This window comes from Mus musculus, chromosome 11, assembly GCF_000001635.26.
Source record: "Mus musculus strain C57BL/6J chromosome 11, GRCm38.p6 C57BL/6J".
NCBI classification, from domain to species: domain Eukaryota; kingdom Metazoa; phylum Chordata; class Mammalia; order Rodentia; family Muridae; genus Mus; species Mus musculus.
Genome location: NC_000077.6, coordinates 75,459,312 through 75,486,710, shown reverse-complemented (window position 1 = coordinate 75,486,710; position 27,399 = coordinate 75,459,312). Strand labels below are relative to the sequence as shown.

The 27,399-nt window shown below is 46.3% G+C and overlaps 1 protein-coding gene, 1 long non-coding RNA gene and 1 other non-coding gene across 5 annotated transcripts; all 3 read right to left on the bottom strand.

Moving 5' to 3' along the window:
• Positions 1–15,811: 15,811 nt before the first annotated feature.
• Tlcd2 (TLC domain containing 2) lies at positions 15,812–18,687 on the bottom strand. 3 transcript variants are annotated; one of them, XM_011249099.1, is made up of 6 exons: positions 18,334–18,687; positions 18,072–18,154; positions 17,787–17,869; positions 17,093–17,239; positions 16,810–16,897; positions 15,820–16,311 (listed from the first exon to the last, which is right to left on the bottom strand). In XM_011249099.1, exons 1-6 carry the CDS (start codon positions 18,504–18,506, stop codon positions 16,148–16,150), a joined length of 738 nt encoding a protein of 245 aa, XP_011247401.1. In that variant the 5' UTR covers positions 18,507–18,687; the 3' UTR covers positions 15,820–16,147. The 3 variants fall into 3 exon arrangements, with proteins under 3 accessions (NP_081525.1, NP_001278085.1, XP_011247401.1); NM_027249.3 differs by having other exon boundaries at positions 15,812–16,311; positions 16,810–17,239; positions 18,334–18,661; NM_001291156.1 differs by lacking the exon at positions 16,810–16,897 and having other exon boundaries at positions 15,812–16,311; positions 18,334–18,661.
• A 1,333-nt stretch (positions 18,688–20,020) lies between these two features.
• Mir22hg (Mir22 host gene (non-protein coding)) lies at positions 20,021–25,172 on the bottom strand. The gene is made up of 3 exons (NR_030711.1): positions 24,956–25,172; positions 22,854–23,018; positions 20,021–21,404 (listed from the first exon to the last, which is right to left on the bottom strand). It is a non-coding gene; the product is annotated as a Mir22 host gene (non-protein coding) (long non-coding RNA).
• Positions 22,901–22,995, bottom strand: Mir22 (microRNA 22). Its single transcript, NR_029739.1, has one exon. It is a non-coding gene; the product is annotated as a microRNA 22 (primary transcript).
• Positions 25,173–27,399: the final 2,227 nt, after the last annotated feature.

Here is a 27,399-nt window from a genome sequence, read left to right as displayed (position 1 = left end):
AGGCGGGTCTAAAAGCGGATTTCAGGGCGAGGGGTGTGGTCAGGGTAGGCTCACGCCCCGCCTTCTGCCAGTCAGTTTAGGAGCCCTCTCTAATAGATCTGACATTTAATTGGCTATTGATATTGTTCCTCAAAAGCCAAAGCCATACAATTTTAATAAGTTTGCGTACGTTGCACATTTCCCCTATATTTATTCTCATGAATTCAGAGCTGATATGTAGTACTAACTCCTACTCAATGAATCCTTTGTTCTTCTATTCCTTCATTACATTACTGTTAATAGTGGTAACTATGTACCAAAGAGTCAAATAACTCTTGGACCATCCAAGGCAGAAGGAAGGCTGGCAAAAATGTATGATGATCTGGGATGGGAATGTACTTCAGTTTGTACAGGAGGCCCTTGGTTCATTCCATTTCTGGCAATGCATAGACCTGTAGGATCTCAGCACTGGTGGGGGGTGGGGGGTGGGGGTGGAGGGGCGGGAGGTTAAAGGCAGAATAGTCATAAATTCAAAGTCTGGTCCTGGAAAGAGGACTAAACGATTAAGAGCTTTAGCTGTTCTTCTAGAGAACCTGGTGTGATCCCCAGCACATGGTGCCTCACGACTGTCCGAAACTCTGATTCTAGGGGGATCTGAAAACCCTCTTCTGCCCTCTGTAGATACAGAACACACATGGTGCACATACATACATGCAACCCAAACAACCCATATACATAAAATATTTTTTTTTCAAAAAGACATTCAAATTCTTCCTCGGCTATATAGTGTTTACCAAACCTCAAAAACAAAACAAAACAAAACAAAACAAAGAATCATTAATGTTTTGCCTTCATGTATGTCTGCCCACCACGGACATGCCTGGTACCCAGGGAGATTAAAAGAAGACATTAGCTCCCCTGGAATGGAGATAGGTATGATCTACCACTTGGGTGCTGGGAACCTGGGTCCCCTGCAAAAGCAGTAAATCTTTTTAACCCCTAAGCTGTCTCTCCCAACGCCTAAAGATTCTTGTAACACAGCATGATGAGCACTGGCAAGCATAGCATGGTAATCTGACTTCAGGGCGCCAGATTTTGAGCTTAATGCTTGATTATTAGAAGTAACGTACTAGATTTAATGCCTGGAGCTTCAAGCAACAAAATTAACTGAAGAATAAAAATAAAAACCCTGCCAGCCATGATGGTAATCCCAGAACTTGAGAGGCAGAGGCAGGTGATCTCTGTGTTTTCAAGGCCAGCCAAATCTACATAGCAAGTTCCAGTACAGCACAGCCAAGGATCTAGAGAGAGACTGTATCAAAACAAATAATCGTGCTTCTTTGGGAGATGGAAAGGAGATAACCTAGAAAACTTAGAAATGTCTCTGGGGAATTTCACTGGTAACGACCTTCTTCTCTCATTTCTCTTTCCTCTATCTGGCAACGATCACTCTAACGCATGCTATAGACAAGAAAAAAAAATGTTCTGTGTAAATCATAAACCAATAAAGACCTTAGAAGGAAGCTTAGGAAAAAATATAGGAGCAGGACTGAGGATGTAGCTGACTGTAGAGCATTTCCAAGTATTGCAAGGAGAGTCTATATTATAGCCTGACGAGGAAAGATGGATGAGAAGGATTTGACTGCAGCAAAAGATCAGAAACAAAGTAATTCCAGGTGGCCAGAACAGCTACAATACTTTTCTCTCCACAATGTTAAGAATTGAGCCCAGGGCTGGGCAGTGGTGGTGCACACCTTTAATCCCAGCACTTGGGAGGCAGAGGCAGGCAGATTTCTGAATTCCAGGCCAGCTACAAAGTGAGTTCCAGGACAGCCAGGGTATACAAAGAAACCCTGTCTTAAAAGAAAGAAAGAAAGAAAGAAAGAAAGAAAGAAAGAAAGAAAGAAAGAAAGAGAGAAAGAAAGAAAGAAAGAGAGAAAGAAAGAAAGAAAAGGAATTGAGCTCAGAACTTGACCCAGGCTCCCTCCCCGACTGAGCAGACTCCAGTCTCCTAACATAACCTGTGGAAAGAGTATTTTTCAACACTGGGGAGGCTGAGGCAGGAAGATGGCATTTGGGCTGCATAGGACAACTCTGTTAAGAGAGGAGATGAGAGGGGAAAGCAAAGTAAAAGAGGGGTAAGAAAAAACAGCAGAGGGAGAGAGGAAAGGAAGGAAACAAATTTAGGACAAAAAGCTAACATTACTCCTTAGAAAGAGCCAGCAGACACACTCAGCAGTAGTAGCAAGTCTAGCTTCAATGTTATCATGGTCACTATTGTAAAGTCCTTGCAATGACTTTCACTGTAGCTGTTTCCAGACACACATCAGAAGAGGGCATCAGATCCCATTACAGATGTCTGTGAACCACCATGTGGTTACTGGGAACTGAACTCAGGACCTCTGGAAGAGCAGTCAGTGTTCTTAACCGCTGAGCCATCTCTCCAGCCTCTGTTTTCATTATTTTTATTATTGTTATTATCATTATTTTTTGAGCCACAACCACCTGGCTAAAACTGTATTTTTATTGCCATGCCAAGAAATGTTTTAACACACACACACACATGTCTGTACATCTTCTAAACCACATTACTGAGACAAGTTTTATTGCATTCATTTAAAGTGTACAATTCAATGAGTTTTAGTATATATGCTGAGTTATCACCATTTTTGAGTTCTAGAACATCCTCATCATTCCAAAAAGAAATGTTGTAGCCATTAGAACTCCCCATATCTTCCTCAGCTCCCGATTTCAGAGTTCACATGTTCAATACTTCATACAGATACTCTTGAGCAGAAAAGTCTTGTGTGCAACTCACTCCTTTTACTCAGCATAATGTATTTAAGGTTCACACTTGCTTTAGCACGTGTATTTTCTATTCATAAACAAGGCATAGTATCATATACCTGTGTTATTAACATTAAGGGACAGAGGCAAGAGGATTTTAAAAAGGGAGAGTGGAGAGGTGGCTGTTTCTTTTTTCTTTTTTGATCTATTTATTTGAGTACACTTTAGCTGTCTTCAGACACACCAGAAGAGGGCATCGGATCCCATTACATATGGTTGTGAGCCACCATGTAGTTGCTGGGATTTGATCTCCAAACCTCTGGAAGAGCAGCCATTGAGTGCTCTTAACCACTGAGCCATCTCTCCAGCCCGAGGTGGCTCTTTCAGATTTGATTCCCAGCACCCACATGGCTGCTCACAACCTTCTGTAATAATACTTCCGGGGGACCCGATGCCCTCCTCTGGCTTCCTTGGGTTTCAGGCACACAAGTGATACACAGACATGCATGTATTCAAAACAACCATACACGTTAGGTAACAAACACAAAGAAAAAAATTAAAACCTCATCTACTCAGATCCCTTACTTTTGTTTGTTGAGACCGTATAGTCTAGCTGTTCTCAACCTCATGGCTATCCTGTCTCAGTTCTGGATGCTATAACTAGACACCACCATATCCAGCTCTGCACCTTTTTAAAAAATACATACTTATTCATTTTATTTTTCTAGTATAAAAATCCTATGTGGTAACCACAGCTGGAGCCTGGGTCCTCTGAACAGAGACTCTGGGGTAGGTTTTCACAAGATGACCAGTGAGTTCCTGAGGAGGAGACTTGATGAACACAGAGGTCAGAGGTTAAGACAATCATAGGACTTCTTCTTTTCTTTTTCTTTCTTTCTTTTATTTATTGAGACAGCATTCCAAATAGACCAGCAGACCAGACTGGCCTCAAATTCTCTATGTGACCAAGGATGTCACTGAACCTTTGGTCGTCCTGCCTCTACTTTCCACGTAGTGAGCTTATAGGTATGCACCACCACAATCAATTTATCCTGTGCTCTGTATACGACAGGTGAGCACTGCATCGGCTGAGTTACATTCCCATGCTGTGGTTCAGAGGATCTGCATTTCTGGTTTCATGATCTTTTGCAGTGCTGGGGAGTGAACCCAGAGCCTTACAGTGCATACTAGGCTTATTCTTACTTTCAGAGCTTATGATTCACATTGAGTTAATTTTTGGATATGGTGTGATGCAGGAATCTAAATGTCTTTTTTTTTTCATGTCAACATTAAACAAGCTAGAGTCTTTTTACCTCTACCTCTGCGCTACAAACCCAGCCTCCTTTTTAAAACTTTTTATTTTATGTATATGAGTGTATACATGTATGTACACCACATATATGCCTGGTGCCCACAGAAGACAGGACCTTGGATCCCTGCAACTGATGGTTGTGAACCATCATGTGGATTCTGAGAATCAAACCAAAGTCCTCTGTAAGAACAAGTGGTTTTGTTGTTGTTGTTGTTGTTGTTTTGGTTTTGGTTTTTCGAAACAGGGTTTCTCTGTATAGTCCTGGCTGTCCTGGAACTCACTCTGTAGACCTCAGAACAAGTGTTCTTAACTGTGGAGCCATCTCTCCAGTCCTCTCCTTTTCTTTTAAGATTTTTTTCTTTTTTTTTTTTATTTTCTTCAAGACAGGGTTTCTCTGTGTAGTCCTGGCTGTCCTGGAACTCACTCTGTAGACCATGCTGACCTCGAACTCAGAAATACACCTGCCTCTGCCTCCCAAGTGCTGGGATTAAAAGCATGCGCCACCACGCCCGGCTTCTTTTAAGATTTATCTGCTTAGTATTTTATGTAAGTTTTGCCTGTGTATGTATGCATGCATGCATGTATGTATGTAATTGCACTGTGTACATGCCTGGTACTGTGAAAAGGGCATTGGATCCCCTGAAACTAAAGTTATGGATGATTGTAAGTGCCCACGTGGGTGCTGGGAATTGAACTCAGGTCCTTTGCAAGAGGAGTAATGCTCTTAACCACTGAGCCATCTCTCCTGTGCACTGGCCTGGGCAGAGTCTCATTAAAGCTACCCAAGCTGCTCTCTGAGTTAACTCTGGCGTCCAGGTGGGCCTTGAGCTAGCTGTTGTCCTCCCTCAGTCCACCCAGTAGCTTGGATTTCAGGCCTGTGTTACCAGACTCAGCTCCTCTTCACTTCCTGCGTGGTATTTAACGACACAGCTCTTTATTCAGATAAAGCCCAACTTGTTGATCTCTTTTATCATTGTGATTTTGGTGTCTCGAGGATTATCACTTGTCACTTGACTCAAGTCAGGATGCCCTCATCCTCTGCTGTTCTCTTTCTACGTTGGTGGTGCTAGAGACCAAACGCAGGCCAGGCAAGTGTTTTTCTGTTGGGTTACACCCCCAGCCCTATTCCTGACTTCTTGTAGTTCATAGTTCTTCATAGTTTTTTTTTTTTTTAAGATTTATTTATTTATTATATGTAAGTACACTGTAGCTGTCTTCAGACACTCCAGAAGAGGGAGTCAGATCTTATTACGGATGGTTCTGAGCCACCATGTGGTTGCTGGGATTTGAACTCTGGACTTTCGAAAGAGCAGTCGGGTGCTCTTACCCACTGAGCCATCTCACCAGCCTGATTTTTCATATATTTTTTTAAATATTTATTTATTTATTTATATGTGTGTACACTGTAGCTGTCTTCAGACACTCCAGAAGAGGGCATCAGATTTTTGTTATGGATGGTTGTAAGAATTTTTCATAGTTTTAACTCTTACTTTCAGAGCTTCTGGTTCACATTGAGTTAATTTCTGAATATGGTGTTATGTGGGAATCTAAATGTCTTTTTTTTATGAGAATATCTATAATCCCAATATGCTGGCTAGTTTTTATGTCAACATAATGCAAGCTAAAGTCCTTTTGGAAGAAGGAACCTCAATTGAGAAAATGGCCCTACCAGATTGGCCTGTGTGCAAACCTGTAGTGCATTTTCTAAATTTATGATTGCTGTGGGAGAGCCTAGCCCACTGTGGGCAGTACAGCCCCTAGGCTAGTACTCCTGTGTGCTAGAGCAAGCCAGAAGCAGCTCCATGGCTTCTGTATCAGCTTCTACCTCCAGGCTTCTGACCTGTTTGAATTTCTGCCCTGACTTCCCTGGGTGACAGGTCATGTTGTAGACATAAAAGCTGAAATAAACAGCTTCCTCCCCAGGTTAATTTTTGTCAGGGTGTTTTTATCCCAGCATAGAAACCCTAACTCAGACTCCCAGAACGATGTACAGGAAATGTGTTTGTTTTTTCTTCAATGCTGTTCAGTGACATACATGCTTGCCTTTCTACTCTCGGTGTTATTGTTGCCCACGCATGTAAAAACCACTTTCAACATAAAAGTTACTAAGCTAATTTTAGTTTTATTTATTCTTGATGTGTGTTTGGGAGGGCTGTTCATTCCATGGCACACATGGGGAGAGCAGAGGACAACATCATAGAGTTGATTCTTCCCTTCCCCCTTTACGCGGGTTCCAGACAGTGAACTCAGGTTCTCAGGCTTATGACACGAGCTTCGTTACCTGCTGAGCCATCTTGCAGGCCCTTGTCTGTGTGTGTGTTTTTGTGATGATGAGAATTGAACTCGAAGGCTGGGTGGGGGTGGGGGTGATTGGTGGTGGTGCTGCTGCATTTGAGAACCCACAGGACAGCTCGAAACTCCTGTAACCCAGACACTCTCTTCTGGCCTTCTCAGGTTTCTGTATACCCATGGCATACTGATACGTACACATAAGCATACACACATACACACAAACATAGACAAATAAATCGAAATAAAATCTAAAAGGAAAGAAAGAAATGGAAAAACAGATCTGGGAATGTAGCTCACTTGGCAGAGCTCTTGCATTCCTGGGTTCAATCCTTAGTACCGTGGGGTAAAAGAAAAAGAAAAAAGAAAGAAAGAAAACTAGAGCCAGGTGTAGCTGTTTCTTTTTGGTCAGCCACCGTCACCATTTTGGTCATGGAGTAGACCAGCTGTAATCACTCCCATGAGATCCTAACGATAAATCACAAGGCTCACCCACCCCACCTATCCATGTATAGGAGGTAAATATTTGCTGGTTGAGGTGGTGGAACTCCTTGGTGATGCTTTTTTTCCCCTTCGTCATCCAAGCCGAGTGGGGATGGTGTTCCTACCAGCACAGATGTCCAAAGTTACTCCTGCTCTCACAAGCAGTTCTGATAACTCAGAGTCAGTGAGTTAGCCTTGAACAGAGTGGATAGACATAACAGAGAGAAAAAGAGAAAGCTGGGCTGGCAGGATGACTCTGTGGATAAAGGAGCTTGCCACCAAGGCTGAGCCCAAGTTCCACCCCTGAGACCTACACAGTAGGAGGAAAAGACGGACTCTCTCAGTTCTCCTCTGAACTCTATACACGTGCTATCGTACTCACACACATGTGCTGTGGTACTCACACACCTATGCTGTGGTGCTCATACACGTGTGCTGTTGGTGTTCACACACATATGCTGAAGTGCTCACATACATGGGCTATGAAGATTAGGCTTTCCCCCAACAAATAAACAAATATGATAAAGAAAAACAGAAAGAGAAAGCAATAAAATCTGATAAAGCTTGGAACAAAGATTTGCTAGCAAGGATGGAAGCTTCTGCCCTTCTCCTTGCAAAGGCGTCTTATTTCAGCCTCTGTCATGGCTCGTGTCGTGTCTGTAATTCAGGCTACAGACTGTGTTTTAAGGTTGTTCACTGACTTAACGAATTATTTTAGCATGTATTTACATGTCACATTTACAGTATTTTCCAACAAATAAGTGTGGCTGTTTTGTAGGCCTTCACTTTCAGGAGTTTCTTATTCACCTTCCACTATAGAAAAGGGACAGCTCCTGTCTCACAGACTAAACTAACCAACCAATCAGGAATGAGCAGGTGGGGCGGGGTGGTGGTGGGGTGGTGGTGGTGGTGGTGGTGGTGGTGGTGGTGGTGGTGGTGGCTGGAGAGATGGCTCAGCAGTTAAGAACACTGGCTGCTCTTCCAGAGGTCCTGAGTTCAATTCCCAGCAACCACATGGTGGCTCACAACCATCTGTAATAGGATCTGATGCCCTCTTCCAGTGTATCTGAAGACAGTTACAATGTACTCACATAAAATAAGTAAATAAATTTTTTAAAAGATTTTATTTATTTATTTTATATATGTGGTGAATACATTGTAACTGTCTTCAGAGACACCAGAAGAGGGCATCGGATCTCATTACAGATGGTTGTGAGCCACCATATGGTTGCTGGGATTTGAACTCAGGACCTCTGGAAGAGCAGTCAGTGCTCTTAACCGCTGAGCCATCTTTCCAGCCCCCAGTAAATAAATTTTTTTATAGTAATGAGCAGGCACTACTGCATCTACCTGTAATTATGCAAATCAGACATACTTTGCTTGAATCATGTGTCACTATGTAGCCCTGGCTGTATAGAGCATCTGGCCTTGACCTTACAGGCATCTGCCTGCCTCTGCCTCCCTCCAGAGCGCTGGGATTAAAGGTATATGCTACCTTACTTGGCTTCAAACTCAAAGAGGTGAGAATGATCTGATCGTCTGCTTCTGCTGCCTCGACTTCCCGAGTGCTGGGCTCATAGCCCTGTACCACCAGGCCTGGTCTATGCAGTCACACAGTGCTGGGGGTGGGGGAGTCTAGGGTTTAGTGTGCACTAGACAAGTACTCTACCAACTAAGCTACATGCCCAGCCCACTTACTAATACCATCAAAGTTTTAGTCATGTTAGAAGTCGGGATGGACGGGAGTACATGGGAAGCTGGAGAAGAACTCTCCCAGTGCTCAGGGGACTGAGCTAAGAGATTCATTTCAAGCTTGAGATGAGCGTGGATACAAAGTGAACCTCTGTGGGAAAAAAAAGGAAAGAAGGAAGGAAGAAGGGAGGGAGGGAGAAAGGAGGAAGGAAGGAAGGAAGGAAGGAAGGAAGGAAGGAGCATGAGATAGTTAATAAACTGAAGAAAGCCATACAAGGAGTAAAGTAGATAGTTGCAAGCATGAAGAAAGACAAACCACTTGAGCTTTTCTTTTGTCGTAAGGAGGAAACCAGACAGGTCCAGAGAGATGGCTCAGAGATTAAGAGCACTGACTGCTCTTCCGAAGGTCCTGAGTTCAAATCCCAGTAACCACATGGTGGCTCACAACCATCTGTACAGCTACGGTGTACTCATATACATTAAATAAATAAATAAATAAATAAATAAATAAATCTTAAAAGAAAAAAAAAAAAAACCTAACCAATCAGCCAGGCGATGGTGACACATGTCTTTAATCCCAGCACTTGGGAGGCAGAGACAGGTGGATTTCTGAGTTCGAGGCCAGCCTGTTCTTCAGAGTGAGTTCCAGGACAGCCAGGGTGATACAGAGAAACCCTGTCTCAAAAAACAAACAAACAAACAAACAAACAAACAAAAAAGGAGGAAGCCAGACAGGATGCACTTTATACGTGAATGGAATTGACAAAAGACAAGTTCTATAAGTGTTAGGGAAAGGGGGAGGACAACGGGGGTTCATGTCTGTGGTGGAACACGTATTAGAAGGCTCTGGGTATCCTGTTTCCGACAAACAGGCACTCCCAATCACACAGGCCACTGGATGTCTCAGGCAGAGAAAGATGTGATAGATTGACTTTTTAACAATCACAGACTGTGTGGAAAATATTTGTAAGGTTGTCATTGTCACCCAGGATAGAGCTGATGGTTATTCAAACGAGGATGGGACAACAGAAATGGGAGAGAGGGATGTGAGAACCATTTTGAACCAGGGTGATTTACTGCGCACGTGTATAGGGTCTACAGGGAGTGGGATATGTAGAGGAGGCCTATGTTCCTAACTTTGGTAATGAGCTTATTACAGTTACTATGCACAGCCTGGAAGATACTGGAAAAGGTGCAGGCTAGGCTAGAAAGGTACTAACTGAGGGTTTGACAGCCCCTTGGATGTCAGGATGCAGCAAGCCTACCTCTGTATGTAGTCAATCCCTTCTCAGGCTATGGGTCCTGCAGATCATCCGTCTCTGTATCCATTATTCCCAGTCCATCCTCTGAGTGGCTCCCTCTTATCCAGTTTAACAAAATGCTGACTGCAAGCTCCCAAGCCCAGGGCTCTGGCTCCTTTACTCCTTGTTATTGTACTTTACCCTGTTTGCTTGGGATAGAGTGTGCCCTTTATAAACATTTGTGAAAGGGGGAATGAAGAAGAATAAAATGAAGTAAGCCTCTTGGAACAGCAAAATAAAATGACACTGTTCCTTAGATCACAGTACTGGTAGCTGTGCTTGACAGTTTGTAGATATGTTAAAAATCAGTTTAATACTCAGAGAAACCCTATCTCAATAAACCAAAAAAAAAAAAATCAATTTGAGATGGATCAGAAACCTAATTTAAAACCTGAAACACTGACACTTGTAGAAGATGACATAGGGGATACACCCTTCAAGATACTGGTGTGCAAGAACTTTTTGAATAGAACACCAGAAGCACAGAAAGTGACCATCATCAACAGACTGAACTCCAGTGAGCAGATAAAAAGTTGCAAAGGAAACAATGGGCAGAGTTAACAAATAGCACACAGGACCTGAGAAAATCTGTATCAGCTACACTTCCGACAAGGGGCTAATAGACAAGAACTGCAGGTACTAAATACCACAGAAATAAAACTCCAACCAGTAAATGAGCAAATGTGCTGAATGCACAGTCTAAAAACAAACAAACAAACACAGCTGCCAACAAGCACAACAAAACAGTCAACAACTATTTTTAAAAGTGTTCAAGGGCTGGTGAGATGGCTCAGCGGTTAAGAGCACTGACTGTTCTTCCTAAGGTCCTGAGTTCAAATCCCAGCAATCACATGGTGGCTCACAACCATCTGTAATGAGATCTGACACCCTCTTCTGGAGTGTCTGAAGACAGTTACAGTGTACTTACATATAATAAATAAATAAATAAATAGTTTTTATATTTAAAAAAAGTGTTCAATATCCCAGCCATTAGGGAGATGCAAATTCGAACTCCTCGGAGATAGCATCTCACCCCAGTCAGAATGGCTGACGTCAACAAATCTGACAACAGATGTTGGAGAGGATGTGGAGAAGAAGAAGCCACTATTCACTGTAAGGGGAGTGCAAATTAGTACAGCCATGGTGGAAATCAGTTTGGAGATGTCTTTACCTTATGACCCCACTATTTCTTTTCTTTTTAAAGATTTAGTTATTATTATATGTAAGTACACTGTAGCTGTCTTCAGACACTTTTTCTTCTCTCTCCAGCCCTGCCCTGCTTGCTCTGGCCCCGCTCACTCTGGCTGTCTTCAGACACACCAGAAGAGGGCATCAGATCTCATTACGGATGGTTGTGAGCCACCATGTGGTTGCTGGGATTTGAACTCAGAAGCTGTGGAAGAGCAGTCAGTGCTCTTAACCACTGAGCCATCTCTCCAGCCCTGACCCCACTATTTCACTCCTGGATCTATATCCAGAGAACAACACACCCTACCACAGAGTTATCTGCACTGCCATATTTATTGCTGTTTTACTCACTAGACCAAAAATAATTAAAGCCAACCTAGTTCTTCAACAGATAAATGGAGAGAGTAGAACTGGTCTGTAGGTAAAATGAAATACTATTCAGCTCTGAAGGAAAATGTAATCACAAAATTTGTGGAAACATGGAAGGACTTGAAATGTATAATATTGAGCAAAGTTGTATGCATAAACTTTTTTCGACCTACTTTTAATAAGGGTTCAACCTCTCCTTTAGCCCACCATCCAGCAGATGTAGTGGAAGAGAGAAGTTATTAGGGTGTGGGGAAGTGGACCTGCTCAGCCATAGTTCTTTGGGGTGAGCTTGATCTTCTTGGGAAGCAGTTCAGTCCTGTAGCAAACACCAAATAAGACTCAGCAGCGGCAGACCAGTCCTCTAGGCAGGCAGACACCAGGCACGAACCAGCAGCTACAGTCCAGTCCTTGCAGCAAGCAGACACCAGGCAGCTGTAGTGCAATCCTGAAGAAGGCTCGACAACCTGCCTAAGACAAGGCCACAGAAGCAGCAAGCTGCCACAGAAACCTCCTGAACAGTTCTTGAGCGAGTTTCTCTCAATATCAAAGTTATCACAAGTTGAGCTCAACAAAGCTATGTAAGGCAAACCAATACATGTGTGTCTTTAGCGAAGAACAGCGAGGCAGAGCAAACCAAATCAAAGCTCAGTGCTTGTCCCTCACTGTCTGTGGGGTCATATTTATATTCCTCCATCAAGAGTCCTTCCACGTGTCTGCTATATCCAAACATTCTTTCACCTGTGTCTGCTTTAGGAAAACACTCTTTTACCTGTTTTCTTTAGCAAGACATCCTTTCACCTGTGTGCCCCAGCAAACCATCATTTGATTGATATGACTAACTTTCCAAAGAACTAGAAATTTCGACTTTATAAGGTCACATAATCTTAGGAAAAAAAAATGTGTGTTTTCCCCCATACGCAGAGTCTGGACAGTGATGTATGTGTTTGTGTAAACAACTGAGTGTGTGGATTCAGTATAAGATGTAGAAAAGAGGACAGGGATGAGGTAGGACTAAGGCAGGGAGTGGACACGAGTTATGACAGAGGATCAAAGCTAATTGATGTCTAATTCTAACTCTCTCATGGGTGTTTTGTTATCAGTAGTAGATAGGTGCATAAAAAATATTCTATAAAGAAAGTATAAAATTCAATGTGAAGCGCCATGGCCTCCACTCCAAATGGCTACTGTAACTGTGTACCAGTGCACCGAGCCTCACTTGCGTATGGTTAATTTCATTATGTGATTTCTATCTTTCTTTTTTTTAAACTTGTAACTTTTTAAAAATAATAACATTTAAAATTTATTTAAAAAGTTAAAGCATTTTTAAATCAAGTATTGAAATTTTTTAATTATTCCAAATAGCAATTTGAAACATTTTGTTGTTGCATTTTGTGTTGAAACAGATGGGGTTATATTTAGAAACAGAACACAAAGTTTATATGAATTTTTAAGACTCAATATACAGCAAAAAAGTTCTGCTGCAGCTGCCTTAAGCTGTACCCGTTGCTCCCCCCCCCCCCATCTCTCTAGAGCCCCAGCGACCACTGGATTACTGCGGGGGAGGAGCACATTTGGAGAGGGCAAAGATTTAGGATTAGGGGAAGGAAGGGCGGTAGGTTGAGGCAAAGTATGCTCAGCCAATGGCTACAGAGAAGAGGTGAGTTCATAGCACACCAGTTTATTCTTCTCTTGTACCACTTGGGATCTGCAAGTCTCCCAGCCACAATTGGCCAATGAGGCTCAAGGCGGTAAAGGAGGTCTCCAGCGCATGCGCAGATGGGCCTGGGTGCGAAAGCAAACATTAACTGGGAAATCTGAGGCTGGAGATATGCCTCCACAGTTAAGAGCACATACTGCTCTTGTGGATGAACCAAGTTTCATCTCCAGCACACACATTGGACTGCTTACAGTTGTTTGGGACTTCATCTCCAGGAAATCCAACCAACACCTTCTTCTGGCCTCTGGGGCACCAGGCATGCACATGGTGCACACACATACATGCAGGCTAACATTCGTGAACATAAAATAAAGTTAAGTAAATCATGAGCCAAGTATGGTAGTGCATGCCTCTAATCTTAGTTCTTGGGAGGCAGAGGCAAATGGGTCTCTGAGATGTGAAGCCATCCTGGTTTATACCCCATTCCAGGACAGTCAGGGCTACATAATGAATACATACATACATTTCCAGGAATGTCAGATATTACCCTAAGGTTTGTGCTTTCGGTGATGGTGAGGGCAGGGAGCCCTTTCCAGGGACTCTCACTTTGTACTTTTAAACACATACTTTAAACACACACGCCTTGTACCCTTATCTCTGTAGATAGAGCTCCCCGAGGCTGAGTCATACCAGTGTCTGGATCTGGCAGAAGGTGTGTGAGGATCTACCACATCAGAGGCAGGGACTTTTCCTTTCTGCAAAGGAAAGCTAAAGTGACATTGCCCTGGACAGAGACGGAAGTCTCTGAAATGCAGAAGTCAATAGTCGCTGCGTTGGTTTGGCTGATTGAAGCATCCTGATGTGGCAATGGCGTTTTGGAAGTAATGTACCTGAACCGATTGAACTTTGTTGGCAGTCTCTGTCTGGCTCGTCCGCTTTGGCGGTTCTCCACCCTCAACTCGTCTTAAGCAAATCTGAGGGGCTTTCTCTTGAGTTTCACTTTTCCAGAGTCATCTTCATTAACCATTCTCTCTCTCCCTCTTTCTTTTTCTGTAGCCCACCCAGGCTGCTCTTGAATGCACCACACACTTGTGGCTAGCCTTGAACTTCTCAGCCTCTCAAGGGCTTAGATTACAAGTGTGTGTCCTCAGGTCTGGTTGGGTCTGTTCTCTTTTGTTTGTTTGTTGAGAGAGGGTTTCTTTGTGGAGCCCTGGCTGCCCTAGAGCTCACTCAGTAGACCTGGCTGGCCCTGACTTCAGAGTCTCCTGAGTGCTAGGAGGGATGGTTCTTTTTAAAAAAATTTTTTAGAAAAAACAAAACAAAACAAAACAAAAAGAAAGAAAAAATAAATCTTTAGCCAGGCAGTGGTGGGACATCCTTTAATGTGCTTGGGAAGCAGAAGCAGTTGGATCTCTGTGAGTTCAAGGCCAGCCTGGTCTGCAGACCAAGTTCCAGGATAAACAAAACAAAATAAAAATAATATTTAAAGTGGTTTTTTTTTGGTTATTTCGAAACAGGGTTTCTCTGTGTAGCTCTGGCTGTCCTGGAACTCACTTTGTAGACCAGGTTGGCCTCGAACTCAGAATTCCACCTGCCTCTGCCTCCCAAGTGCTGGGATTAAAGGGGTGTGCCACCTCGCCTGGCTGCATTTATTTCTTGATTGTGTGTTTGTGTGGGCACACATACGTGTACAGCATGCCCGTGGAGGTCAAAGGAGAGCATAACAAGGCTATAAGTTATCACCAGGTGGTCAGCTGTGGCGGGAGGTAGCTTTGATGCTGAGCCATCACACAAGACCTGGGTTTGCTTTTTTTTTTTTTTTTTAATTCTTACATTTATTTTTCCTTTGGGGAAGGAGAGCCCATGCTGCAGGGCACATGTGGAAGTCAGAAGAGCTGGTGAGAGTCTATTCTATCCTCAGTACCATGTGAGTACTGATGCTCAAACTCAGGCAGTTAGGCCAAGTGTGGTGGCACACACCTGTGATCCTGGTACCTGACACTCAGGAGGCAGAGGCAGGTGGATCTCTGTGAATTCCAGGCCAGCCAGCCAGCCAGCCTCTCCCGCCCCCCAGAACAAACAAAAAACCGCAGGTTATCAGGCCTGAAAGCAAGTGTTTTTACCTACTAAGACATTTCTGTGGCCCCCTGGGTCTGTTTTCTGATCATAGAGGAATAATACTCTAGGTATTTGTAGATCAGAGAATGTTCTAGCCTGGCCTGGTGCGGTGGTACACTTCCATACTCACAGTGTCTAAGAGGTAGAGGCAGGGGGATCCAGAGATATCTAATGCCAGTCTTCACTACATCATCCATGCCAACTTCTTTTTTTTTTAATATTTATTTATTTATTATATGTAAGCACACTGTAGCTGTTTTCAGACACTCCAGAAGAGGGCATCAGATTTTTTTGTTACGGATGGTTGTGAGCCACCATGTGGTTGTTGGGATTTGAACTCAGGACCTTTGGAAGAGCAGTTGGCGCTCTTAACCGCTGAGCCATCTCTCCAGCCCCCTCCACCCCCCGCCAACTTCTAACACACACACACACACACACACACACACACACACACACACACACCAGAGAACCCCACCAGGCAAACAAAACAAAAACCGGGAGGAAAGAAAAGAGCCAGAGAAACCTTAACAGGAAACCCTCCCAACTCAAAGCTTCCACAACTCCACACCACACTGCAGACCAGGATAACACTGGAGCCAAGAAAAATGACTCAAAGCAATCACATTCACAAGAGACTGATGAAATCATTTGCACAGCAATTTATTCATATACAATAGGGTTCAATGTTCTCTCCTCAGCGAAGCTCCTCCCTTTTGCTGGAAGGCAGAGTCTATCAGCAAGTTGCTGGGTAAGGTGTTCAGTCAGCCATGGTATTACCAGAGTGGCTAGACCCTTATCAAACTAGGCACTGCCAACTTGGCATTGAACTCAGGACCTTATGAATGTCAGATAATGTTCCGGCTGTCATGTCCAGTTTTTTCTTTCTCTTCTTTGGTTTGTTTGTTTGTTTGTTTGTTGAAACAGAGTCTCTTGTAGCCCAGGCTGGCCTTGAACTTCTGATCCTTCTGCTTGTCATTCCCAAGTGCTAGCATTATCAGCATGTGCCACTTTGCCAGGCTCTAGTCTTCTCTCTTGAAGGCCCAGGACTGAAGGGGTCATGCAGCGTTTTGGAGATGCCAGTACCATGAGATGACCACCAAGAGCAGCAGCAGCAGTGGAGTACAGGTATCTGGAGCCTAGAGGATGACGCGTGTGCTACAAAGGGCCTGGCTGGAGAAGTGACCCAAGCCCTTGGAGGAGCCCAGAAGATCGTGAGTTGTATCCCAGACATTGGACGGTTGGAGATTGACTTTTGCTTTTGATTGTGACTGTGCCCTGATATTTTCCCTCTTGAAGGAAGAAACTGTTTTAGTGGAGCCCACAGTTGAGACTTTTAATTGTAAAAAGACTTTGAATTTTAAAAGAGATGGATATTTTAAAGAGATTGAAATTTTAAGAATATGTAAAGACTGTGGGACTTTTAAAGTTATTTAGATCTCCTGATTTCCTGACTGTAATGGAGATCTCATACAATGTTCTCTCTCTCTCTCTCTCTCTCTCTCTCTCTCTCTCTCTCTCTCTCTCTCTGATGATACAGTCTAGTCCTTGCTACATAGTAGACTATGCAGTGGGCTACCATCTCCTCTTCCCAGCCCCACCTCCCTGGGGGCTGACAGAAGAGAAAACTTCCACACCTTTCAGACTGAGAGTGGAAGTGTTCCTGGCAACAGGCTCACGTGTCTTGGTTTCCTTGTGCATGAGGATAAACGGGTAGGGCTGAGACTGCAAGATATCCTTGGTCAGAATTCGGATCCCTGTGGAGATGCTTATGCTGCCCACGGTGACCAGCCCAGCCACACAAAGCAGAACCAGAGCAAGAGACAGCTGGTAGTGCTGCCGGGACAACCACAGACTCATCCATCCCAGAGGCAGAAGGCGGAAGAGGACCAGGGTGGCCAGGCTGGCCCAACTGCTTACTCTGAAGGCCAAGGATGGGGCCTTATGGGAGAGCAGCAGTAGCTTCCGTAGATGCAAACAGATGGAGTTCAGCTCCAGAAGCAGGGATACCATAGAGAAGCCCACATAGTGGCCAGACACAACAGCGGTGCTGAGGCAGCTCACTACCTGCAGGCAAGGTTCAAGGTTCAGGCTTTGCATGACCTGTGCCCAACAAGTCCCAGCTCCTTATCCTAGGGACACCCACGCATGTTTTTTCTACTCTCTGCCTCATCCTTCCAGGTATCAGCTTTTTAAAAATTAGTATTTATTTATTTTTTATTTATTCACTTTATATTACCCAAGCATTTTTTAGGACTGCCTCCAATCCTGACCTTTCTGCTGACCCTTATCTAGGGGGCATGAGCAGCCCTGGACCAGAGGTTCTCTTACCCCAAGCCACACTATTTGCATAGCATACCCTAGCTTTCATTCCTGGCTTTTTTTTTTTTTTTTTTATGATCAGCTGGAGGTTTGTGGGGAGAACCAAACTCCTTGGGCAGTGCCCAGGAGTGGCTAGCAGTCAAAACCTCCCTCCAACTCAATCCAAGTCTGAGAGGATAGGTTTTCAGGGGGCTTTGTGGAAAAGTCAGAGGACAGAACACTGAAGAGAGAGGTTGGGCCCTTGAGTTGGACATGCTCCCTTACTACCTGGCCTCTCCCTTCAGAGTCTTACCGCCAAATGGTGACAGAGAAGGTCCCAGGCCTGGGCCAATGTCTGGTTCCACAGCATATCAACTCCATCTGCAGCGAAATAACCTGAAGGCACCGGAGAAGACTATGAGGCTCCTCGCTCAGAGCTGATGCACAGCCTAGATATCTCAAGTCCCACTTTTCTCAGGTCCTTAATTCCTCACAGCAAACCTCCAGCAACATCTGCTCCATTCCAAAGATGGGGGAGGAACCTAGAATTCCCGGTCCAACAAGGCCTTTCCCGATTCAGCCTTTTCTGTACACTCACCCACTGACACTGCTACTAGGACCCGTGCCCACGGTGGGTGATCATTAATTGGGTCGGTGACCATTTGAGGAAACTGCCACAGCCTGGAGAAGACAAAGAGCTAAGGTCAATTTCTCCCAGACCTAGATCCATTCTCCCACTGGGTACTCCCACCCATCCACAACCCAAACCAGTTCCATTCCAAAAGGTTCCAACTTCAGTCTTCCAGGCCCTCTTTTCCACCCCCGCCCCTCAGTGCTTTGTCAGTCCCCAAGTTCCGCACCCGACCAGCGCCCCTACTCCAGAGAGTAGGCTGTGTATCAGCGAAACGAAAATGTTCCGCCACATCCAGCGGTCCCGAACAGATTTCGGGGTGGGCAGCAGCTGCAGCCCCCAGTGCAGTCCCCGAAACGCCGTGAAGGAAGCGCCAGCCACAAGGAGTCCCCAGGATGCCATGGTCTGGGCAGGTCAGCTAGGTTTCAGTCAGTTTCTCTGATCCTGGCACCCGGTGCCCGGGACCTCGAAGGGGCCCCCCTCCGGCAGAATCGGGATCTAGCTTTTCCACCCTGCTGTGCCTGGGGCTTCCTGGCCTGTATTATCTTTCCAGCGTGCTGTAACTTTTCCTGGCTTGTCCACGCCCCTATCTCTCGGCTGCTCATTGATTGGCGCAGCCATGGGGCCACCTCGGGTGAAGCCATGGAACGGATGGCGTCCCGCTCCTGCTTGGGTTTAGCAGTTTGGGGCTTTCTGGCATCAAGTTCGGCTACTGAGTTCAGAGGCCTTACAACACATTAGAGGTCTTCTCCAACACCACTAGTCTCCGAGCCCCTTGGGGTTCCAGAAAGTCATCTAGTTTACCCCCACCTGACTAGTCTGGGGCTCCGCCCCACTAACTTTCACCTTCTGTTCTGGTTCCCTCATCTCTCACCTACTGGTCATCCTTACCCACAGACCAGAAGGTACAGGGCCAACAGAGCCAACTCCTGAGGGCCCAAATCTTGCACCATCTCACCTTTACCTCAGAGCACGCCAGTCAGGCAGAGCCGAGCTCTGCCCACCTGTAACTTCCTTACATAGTACTACCCAAACGGAACAGCTTATGGGAGAATCCCTTCTTGAGTCCTACCCCCTCCCCCCCCCCCAAACATCACCAAGAAACTTTATTAGGTAGAAGAAGCAAATGGAAGACACATACACCTCCCCTCCCCAGGTCTCAAGTAAGAAAAACAAACAAGCTAAAAATAAGACTCTTCAGATTCTAGACCCCTTTGGCCTTAAGAGGAATATCCTTTCCAACCACAAATCCCCCAAAGAGTGACAGGTTTTGAGCATTTCCCTTCTTTCTTATTCTAAGCCACACCTCCTTAGCTGGCTGACAGTCAGAAAGTCAGAGGAATGCTTCCTGTGTGTAGAGAGTAGGTGGATTCAGACAATTAATGAAGTTCATAGAATTGACTTTAGTGTGGTGGAGCTTGAAAAGGCCCCTGGATATGATTCCTAGCTCCAGTGTACACACACACATACACACACACACACAAGCATGCACACACACACTCAAGAAGCAATAGGTATCCCAAGCAAACATTTTCTTTCACCTGGCACTTGGTGTAGCCCATCCTCCTACAAGCAAATTCTCCAAAATCTAAACATGACAATGAGGACTAGAGGGAGAGATGGCTTTAGTGGCTAGGAGCATTTGCTGCTCTTCTAGAGGACCTGAGTGCGATTCTGAGCATCCACATCAGAAGATCCAAACAGCGTGCAGCTCCAGGGAATCTGATGCCCTCTTCTGGCCTCTGCAGAATGTGCACCCACACTCTGGTGCACAAAGACACATAATATAACATACAAATATATTTTTTAAAAATTACAGAGGGAGTGAAGAGACGGCTCAGAAGTTAGCGCTAGCTGCTTTCAGAAGACAATGTTGGATTCCTGCCACTCACAGGCAAAACACTCATAAAAGAGTAAAAATTTTAAAACATTTATTTGTCTTTTGTATTTTATTTAACATATGAAAGCAATGCACAATATTTAAAAATTAGAAAGACAGAAAAAACAAGGGGAAAATTCACAATTGTACTATCCCACCATACAAAAACAACCATTCTTAACATTTTGAATCCACTTTCAGTGTTTTTTTAAAAAATATATTACAAGTATGCATTCATATTTTAAAAACAGTCACAAACTCATACTTTTCATAATCTTTTTAGTATTCAGTATTTATATTTCCACTCAATTGGATGGTTTTTAAAAAAATATATTACAAGTATGTGTTCATATTTTAAAAACAGTCACAAACTCATACTTTTATAATCTTTTTAGTATTCAATATTTATATTTCCACTCAATTTTTCTTCTGTAAGACTTTGGATGGCTGCACAGAACACCACCATCAGATGAATATAATTTACTTAGGCAAGCCCTAGCTATACATTTTCATGACAGCAGAAAAGGAATGGACTTCCAAACAAACAGCTGCGTTCCATTTTTCTCTATTACAACCCTGAGATGAACATTTTATAACCAAATCCTTATTTTAGGATACATTTCTAAGACAGCAAACTACCAGGTCCAAAGGCATCTCTCACAATGGTTGGTACTGCCACACACAAGGCACAGGAGCCTTCTTCTGGCTTTCATTTGCTTGTTGTATTATGATCAGGGAAAACGGTTTCAGCCACATCTGCTTTCTTTGAATTACTAACCAATGCTTTATTTTATTTTGTTTTATTTTTTGAGACAGTCTCATATAGCCCAGGCTGGCTCAGAACTCATTGTATAGCAGAGGATTACCTTGAATGTAGGCTCCTTTGCCACCACCTCCAGAGTGCCGGGATTGCAGACCTGGGCCAACCTGTTCAGTTTTATGCAATGCAGAAGACAGAACCAGGGCTTGGTGCATGTTAAGCAAACCTACCAACTGAGCTACAACCCCAGTCATAGATATGTTTTCCCACAGTGTTACACATTTGAATCTCTTTTTGAATTTGCTGTGTATTTCCTTTCAGAGGTGGCTCATGCTCCTTGAGGCTGTTTATAGAAACTGCAGGGTAGAGATGGGACCATACTTCCTGGAGGCCCTTCATCTCCCAGGAAGGCAGGTCCTGAGAGGAGATGGCTGGAAGCACGTGTCTTTCACTGAGGCTGGCTGGCTGCTCTCTTTCCTGGTGTTCTCCAGGCTTCTACGTGCCTCTCTGACCAATGTCCGGATAGGCCCTTGTGGTTCCAGGCCAGGTCCTCCACTGTCTTGTGCCTGCCTCTGTTGCTTCCAGGCTGCCCTTTCTCACCTCTGAGGCTCCATGTTGGATGAGGACAGCAGAGCCATGTACCCAGTGCTGGAGGGACACACTGTGGCCAGGGAAGGGAGGAGGAAAGAAAGCAAGCGAGGTCGAGGGAAGGGCAATCTTTGTCGCAATGTGTGAGCCGACTCAGCCTCCCCAGCCCGTCTGCTACAGTCCCTTACACATCCTATCCCTCAGCTTAGACTGCAGTGGGGCTGGATTAGATGATCTAGTCTCCCCTATGACTTTCAGTTTCTCACAAATGGGGAACAGGCTAGAACTCCTCCTCCTGTCAAATACAACAAACAGCCTCCTGTACCCCCTGAACCCATCTTCTGTTAGGAAGACTGGGCCAAAGGTGAACCACAATCAGAGACCAAGCCCATACGTGAGAATGAATCAGGAGCTAGAGGCAGCAGAAGGGACTCATATCATACAACCCATCTCCCCTGACAATTTCTTGCCTGCACAGTATTGAGCAGAGTCTCACTATCCTGGAAAGCAAAGGCAGAAAATAAATGGCAGTGGTTGCTAGAACCCAACCAAGAGCTACAGTTTTGCTTTAGGTGGAGGGAAAGCCTTGGACCACCCATGCATGGTGAGAAGCCAGTAGAGGACTAGCCTCCCACGAGCTTGCCTGGGACTTAACCATAGCCTTTCCTTCCATCCTAATCCCCCTGAGCTGGGTGAGTAGTCAGGGGGTGGGGGAAGGACAACAGTTCATGTGAAGAGCTGTTTCGTTTCCATCCACGAGAAGAGAAGAGCCCAGGCTCTGAGTCACCACTGGTGGACTTTTAATGCCCTCCTGCCTACTTATCTATGGGATTCCCCATTATACAGGTGGAAAAATCCACAGGTGTAAGGGTAAGTACCCCTAAACCCAAAATCTGGGCCAGACTAAAAATAAATAAAGAAATGTAAATACAGCCGGGCGGTGGTGGCACACGCCTTTAATCCCAGCACTTGGGAGGCAGAGGCAGGCAGATTTCTGAGTTCGAGGCCAGCCTAGTCTACAAAGTGAGTTCCAGGACAGCCAGGGCTATACAGAGAAACCCTGTCTCGAAAGACAAACAAACAAATAAACAAAAAAAGTAAATACACAAATGACTACTTAGAACGGAGTTTCAATGTCCCCCTTCCTGAGTACATTTACTTTTGGACCTCATGGAAAGGAAAGTGTGTGTGTGTGTGTGTGTGTGTATGTGTGTGTATGTGTGTGTGTGTGTGTGTGTGTGTGTGTGTGTGTTGGCATGGTGATGATGAAGATAAGAAAGGCAGGCCTACAAGGAAGTCTCAGTAAACAGACAGACTTTTCCTTCTATTTCTTCCCACTGCCACACAGACATCAACTAATCTTGGGGAGGTGGAGTCACCTATTCCCCAATTTATAGACAGTGCCTTTAACCTAAATCTTTCACTGGGCCAGTGGGGGTAAGGGCTCCCCAGAGGACCAGGGTTTCCCTCCCATAAAGCCATCACCCCAGCTGTCCAGACCTTCCCACCCCAGTTCTGTCACCTTCCGGATGATAGGCAAAGCTGCTGCTTCTCCTCTTCCTCCACGAAGCCAGGGGCAGAGGGCAACAGTTCTTCAACTGGCAGCTTTAGCTGGGTCAGGACATAAAGCTTGCCACTGAAGAACTACTGCGGCTCAGCCAGGTGAGGGTGTGGGAGGCACAGGTTCCTAAAAGGAAGGGGAGGAAAAAAAAAAACAGGAAAGCTGGGTGACAGGGCCAGCGACCCAGAGGCCATCCAAACCTGGCTCTAGCTGACTTTCAGTACCTTCTAATGAGGGGTTCTTGAATAAGAAGCAAGAGGCTTCTAAATGCACTTGCTTTGTGCCCCTTTACAGACTAGGAGCTGGCAACTCTTGGCAACCTGCTAAGGAGCCCAGCATCTTCGGCATTCAAAGGGCAGGGTGTAGAACCCAAGTCCCAAGTTAAAAAAAAAAATGTACTTCAGAAATATGAGCTCTGTGATCAACTCAAATGACTTGTTCTTAGGGAATTCAGCAGCAAGGAGGGTTTGTGTAGGGTTAGAAATGGGAGGGGCACTAGAGTTGGAAGGTCAGCAGGGGCTCTCAGGAGTCTGAGGGAGGACAGCTGACCAAAGGCAGGAGGGGAGGGAGGTATGGGTAGGGTGGCTGGGCAGCTTCCTCAGGACTAGAGATGCCAGGCATTCCGCTTGCACATTCCGGGTACATCTGGTATGAATTCCAGGCTGTCTGCCGGCCCCTCCACGTCTGAACTTTGTTCCAAGTTCCAAGCCCCGCCCCCACAGTTCCAACGCATGAATCAGCAGTAAAAGCCGGGGCCCTACAGCATGGCTCAGGGAGGGGGCTGGGGGCGTGGCAGGCTAGAGGGCTGGGAGCCCGAGAGGGTGGTTCTGCACAGTCAGTCCAAGGACATGGCCACTGCCAGATAGAAGGGCCAAGGAGACTTTGCCTTGGGATTTCTATTTTCAGAGAGTGGAAAGATTACACTAGGGTGGGCAACTTTCAAATTCCAAAAGCCTCTTGGGAAGTATAAACTTTGTCGGATCTTCCTTCTCCTAGGTGATCAGTCTCTGTCCACTTCTCTCTGCCCAGGATAGCTCTGTTCAGGCCACAGGGTTCACTGGCTGCTGAGAGTTTGTGCCAAGCAGGTGCCCTTGGCTGCGGGGCGGGGTGGGCCCAGGGCACTGACCCTCTGACCAGCTGCTCCATCAACTCTCTGGCACCATGACAGCTTCTAGCCTACTCTAACAGCCAGGGTGACAGGCCAAATGAGTTGGAGACTGAAACTAGGGCCAGAGGGAGGTGGGAACGTTAGCCTAACCGGAGGCCGTGGGGAGGGGCCAAGAGTTGGCCAGGAGGTGGGGAGAGAGGGAGCCCAGCGATGACTAACCCAGGCGCCCCACCCAGCCAGCCGGCTTCCCAGGCAGTCAGGCCAAGCCCGGGCTAGGGGCCTCTCTACCGGACATACTAGGGGGGAGGTGCAAAGGTGACCTTCTCTCTGTCCAAGACAGCCAGTTAGGCTGGGAGGGGGGGTGCGGGTAGAGTTTCCAGGCACTCCTCCTGTCCGCCCCCCCAACCTCCGCCCAACCCGCGGTGAAACCCTAACCTTTGGGTTGCATAAGGCCTCCGCACCGCCGCCCCCTACTCCTTTCCCCTCCCCCCTTACATAACATCCCCGGGAGGGAACGAGAGGAGGGGCCGGACCGCCCAGCGACCCCTTCCCTGCCAGGGACTTGAACTGGCCCTGACCCAGTCAGCGCCGGTAGAGGCAATGCACCTCCGCACCCCTCGCTCGTCCAGATCCTCCCTAGGCTAAATGGTCAGCTCGGGCATCCTCAAACCAAAGGGCGTCGGGGTTAGACGCCCCCGGCCCTCTGGCCTCTCATATTCCTCCCCAGTTACTTCTCCAAACCTTCTGCCACGACTCCTGTCCGGGACTCTCTCTTTAAACGTCCAGACACACTACTCGGGAGAGTCCAGGCTCCTCTCCCAAGAGCGCCCCTGTCCCCGCCGCCCCCTCTCCCCTCCCCCAGAAGGGCAGGGTGTGGCCGTCAGGACCCTACTTTCCCCATCACCCGGTTACCGCGGTTCCCCCCGGGATGACCGGGTCCCCAGATCACACCCACCTGATGCTGGGTGCGGGGGTTGCTGTGGACAGAGGAGCAAAATCACTGCGACCTGTCCGCACGGCCGACCGCTCTGTCTCTTCCCAGCGCCCAGCACACACCGGCTCCAGTCTCCGATCAGCTGGCGGCGTCGTGACGCACGAGCTGCGAATGAACCACCCAGGGCCAATCACCGCCCATTGCTGGGCAACGTGACCACACCCACTCGGGGGCGCCAGCACCTCTGCTTACTCCCGCCCATTCAGGCGTCTGGGCTCTGATTGGCAAGGAGGCCACCCCCTTGCCTGGAGGAGCTTCTCTAAGCCACGCCTACCAACTAACCAACTGGCCAATGGCTGAAAAGGTGTGGCTAACCCTCGGCCTAGGCGACTTGCTTAGACCAGCTTTACGTCAAACTACAGTTTAAAGAGCAGAAGGAAGTATAGGCGTGTATTTTTGCAGTGCATTCCGGTCAATGAAGTTCTTACGGTGACACTCAGCTTCCCAGAATGCAGCGCGCTCTGTGAGTTGGCATTTTTAAACTGATCTCTGACTCGGTCGCGGGGAAGTCCTTAAAGGGCTACAGCCCCTCCTTCTTGGAACTTCTTTTAGCCTCAAAACTGATTCACAGGAGGCCTGAGCTAAGCGAAGGTGGAGCACGCGAAGCAACAGGAGTGAGTAGAACTAAAGATGGAAGCCAGCCACCGATGCAGCAGAACACCCGAAGTCTTTTTTTTTTTCCACAAATAGGACTTTTTTTTTTTCGGGGTATAGGGACCACTGTCACTCGCACGGCCCCAGTCTTCACTGGAGAGCTAGCTCGAGGTCTTCGGGGTATAGGGACAAATGTCACCCGCACAGGCCCAATCTTCACTGGAGGTCTAGTCTATCCCTCGTGGGTTTAGTGAAATCTTTTCTAGTGAATGTCTCGTCTTAGTCGCTGAAGAGCCCACGGCTTCTCAAGGGGCACGTTCTTAACAAAGGATTCGCCCTCACTTTTAGAGAGGAAGCGTCTTTTTAAAAATTAGGGGAAGATCTTTACCAAAGTAGTATCAACCAGAAACCCGGTTCTAAGATTAACACCCATTCAGTCCCGCCCTCCGAAACGCTTCTCTGACTCAGGCCTACTTAGGGAAGTGATTTCAAAGGTGGAGACCAATGAAGAGGCGGCTCCTTCCCTAGGGGCCAATCAGAGTCTGAAAGGCGGGGGATGGGCAAAAACCGAAATGAACCCAATGACTTGGCAAAAGCTGCTGAATTGCTTATTTAAAGGGACAAGACTGGGACCACCTCTTCACTCCCTCCCCACCCCCAAAGAGAAACTTGTGGCCTGGGGTTCTTGACTTTTGAGTCATTTCTAAGAGCATCTAAGCTTTCTAAGTGAGAGCATCTGAGACAAAGAAATGAGAGGGAAGCCTGAGATAGCCGCTTCTGTGTTAAATTAAGTATGGGCTCCACTAAGGTGACTGCTGGGCTTGCTTCAAATCCTGAGTTCAACGTTCAGAATATTGTGTCTTTAAGGAGACTTCCTGCCTTCCGCCCCAGTAACAGCTGATTGTTCGACCCCAGGGGACGAATCAGCCCTAACCACATCCTCCTTCTTACGTGTCTGTCCTTCTCCATCTCCTTTTTTCTGCCCTTCCCCCTCAACCCCGCCATGGGTGGTAATGGAACCCCAACCATAGCGGGTAAAATGTATGCTTCTCATGATCTTTTCTTCATCAACCCAAGAGTGACGCCTCTCCCCAACATCTGTCCCTTACTTATTCAGACTTCTGAGGAGATTGGAATGGGAGATATTTCCTGTCACCACTGTCAGTTAGTGGGGAGGCCACTGCTGGGGAGCCTGTCCTGGCGGCCGGCTGAATGTGGGTGCTCCAGGGGCTCCTGCGGATGATGCAGGGAAACTGAGCCCAAGCCTAAACAAGAAAGGCTGTGGAAGATAAGCCTAGTGGGTCAGAATCCAGTCTCCTGGACCAGCTCTTTGCTGCTTCAGTTGCTCTCTTCCTTCCTAGGTCAGCTGATTGATGGGGTCCTCCTGCCTTTACCCACTCACCCCACTTTTAACTTCTCAGATGCCACTTATCTTTGACTTTTAACCCACTCCTGGGAAGACCCAGGTAAATGTGTTGCCCCAGCTCCAAGCTGGAGTCAGGGTCACTCCAGGACAAACTTAGTGCGAAGTCCCGGGACTGACTTGGCAGAGTTGGGGGAAATTGAGCAGGGCTCTAGCCAAGCTTGGAAGAAAGAAAAGTTTCAACAAGCTGCCCTATTCTCCATTATCCCTAGCATAGGAGCCCTGTTCCCTCCTCACTCGAGGCCTCTGTGGTGGCCCTTCTGATTTTATTCCACTCTCTAACCTCCTCCCACCCACCTCAAGGCCAAATGACAGGGTTTCAGCCTGAGATTTCTCAACCTTAGCACTGTTGATGTTTTGATCGAGAGAATTTATGTACATGGCTGCC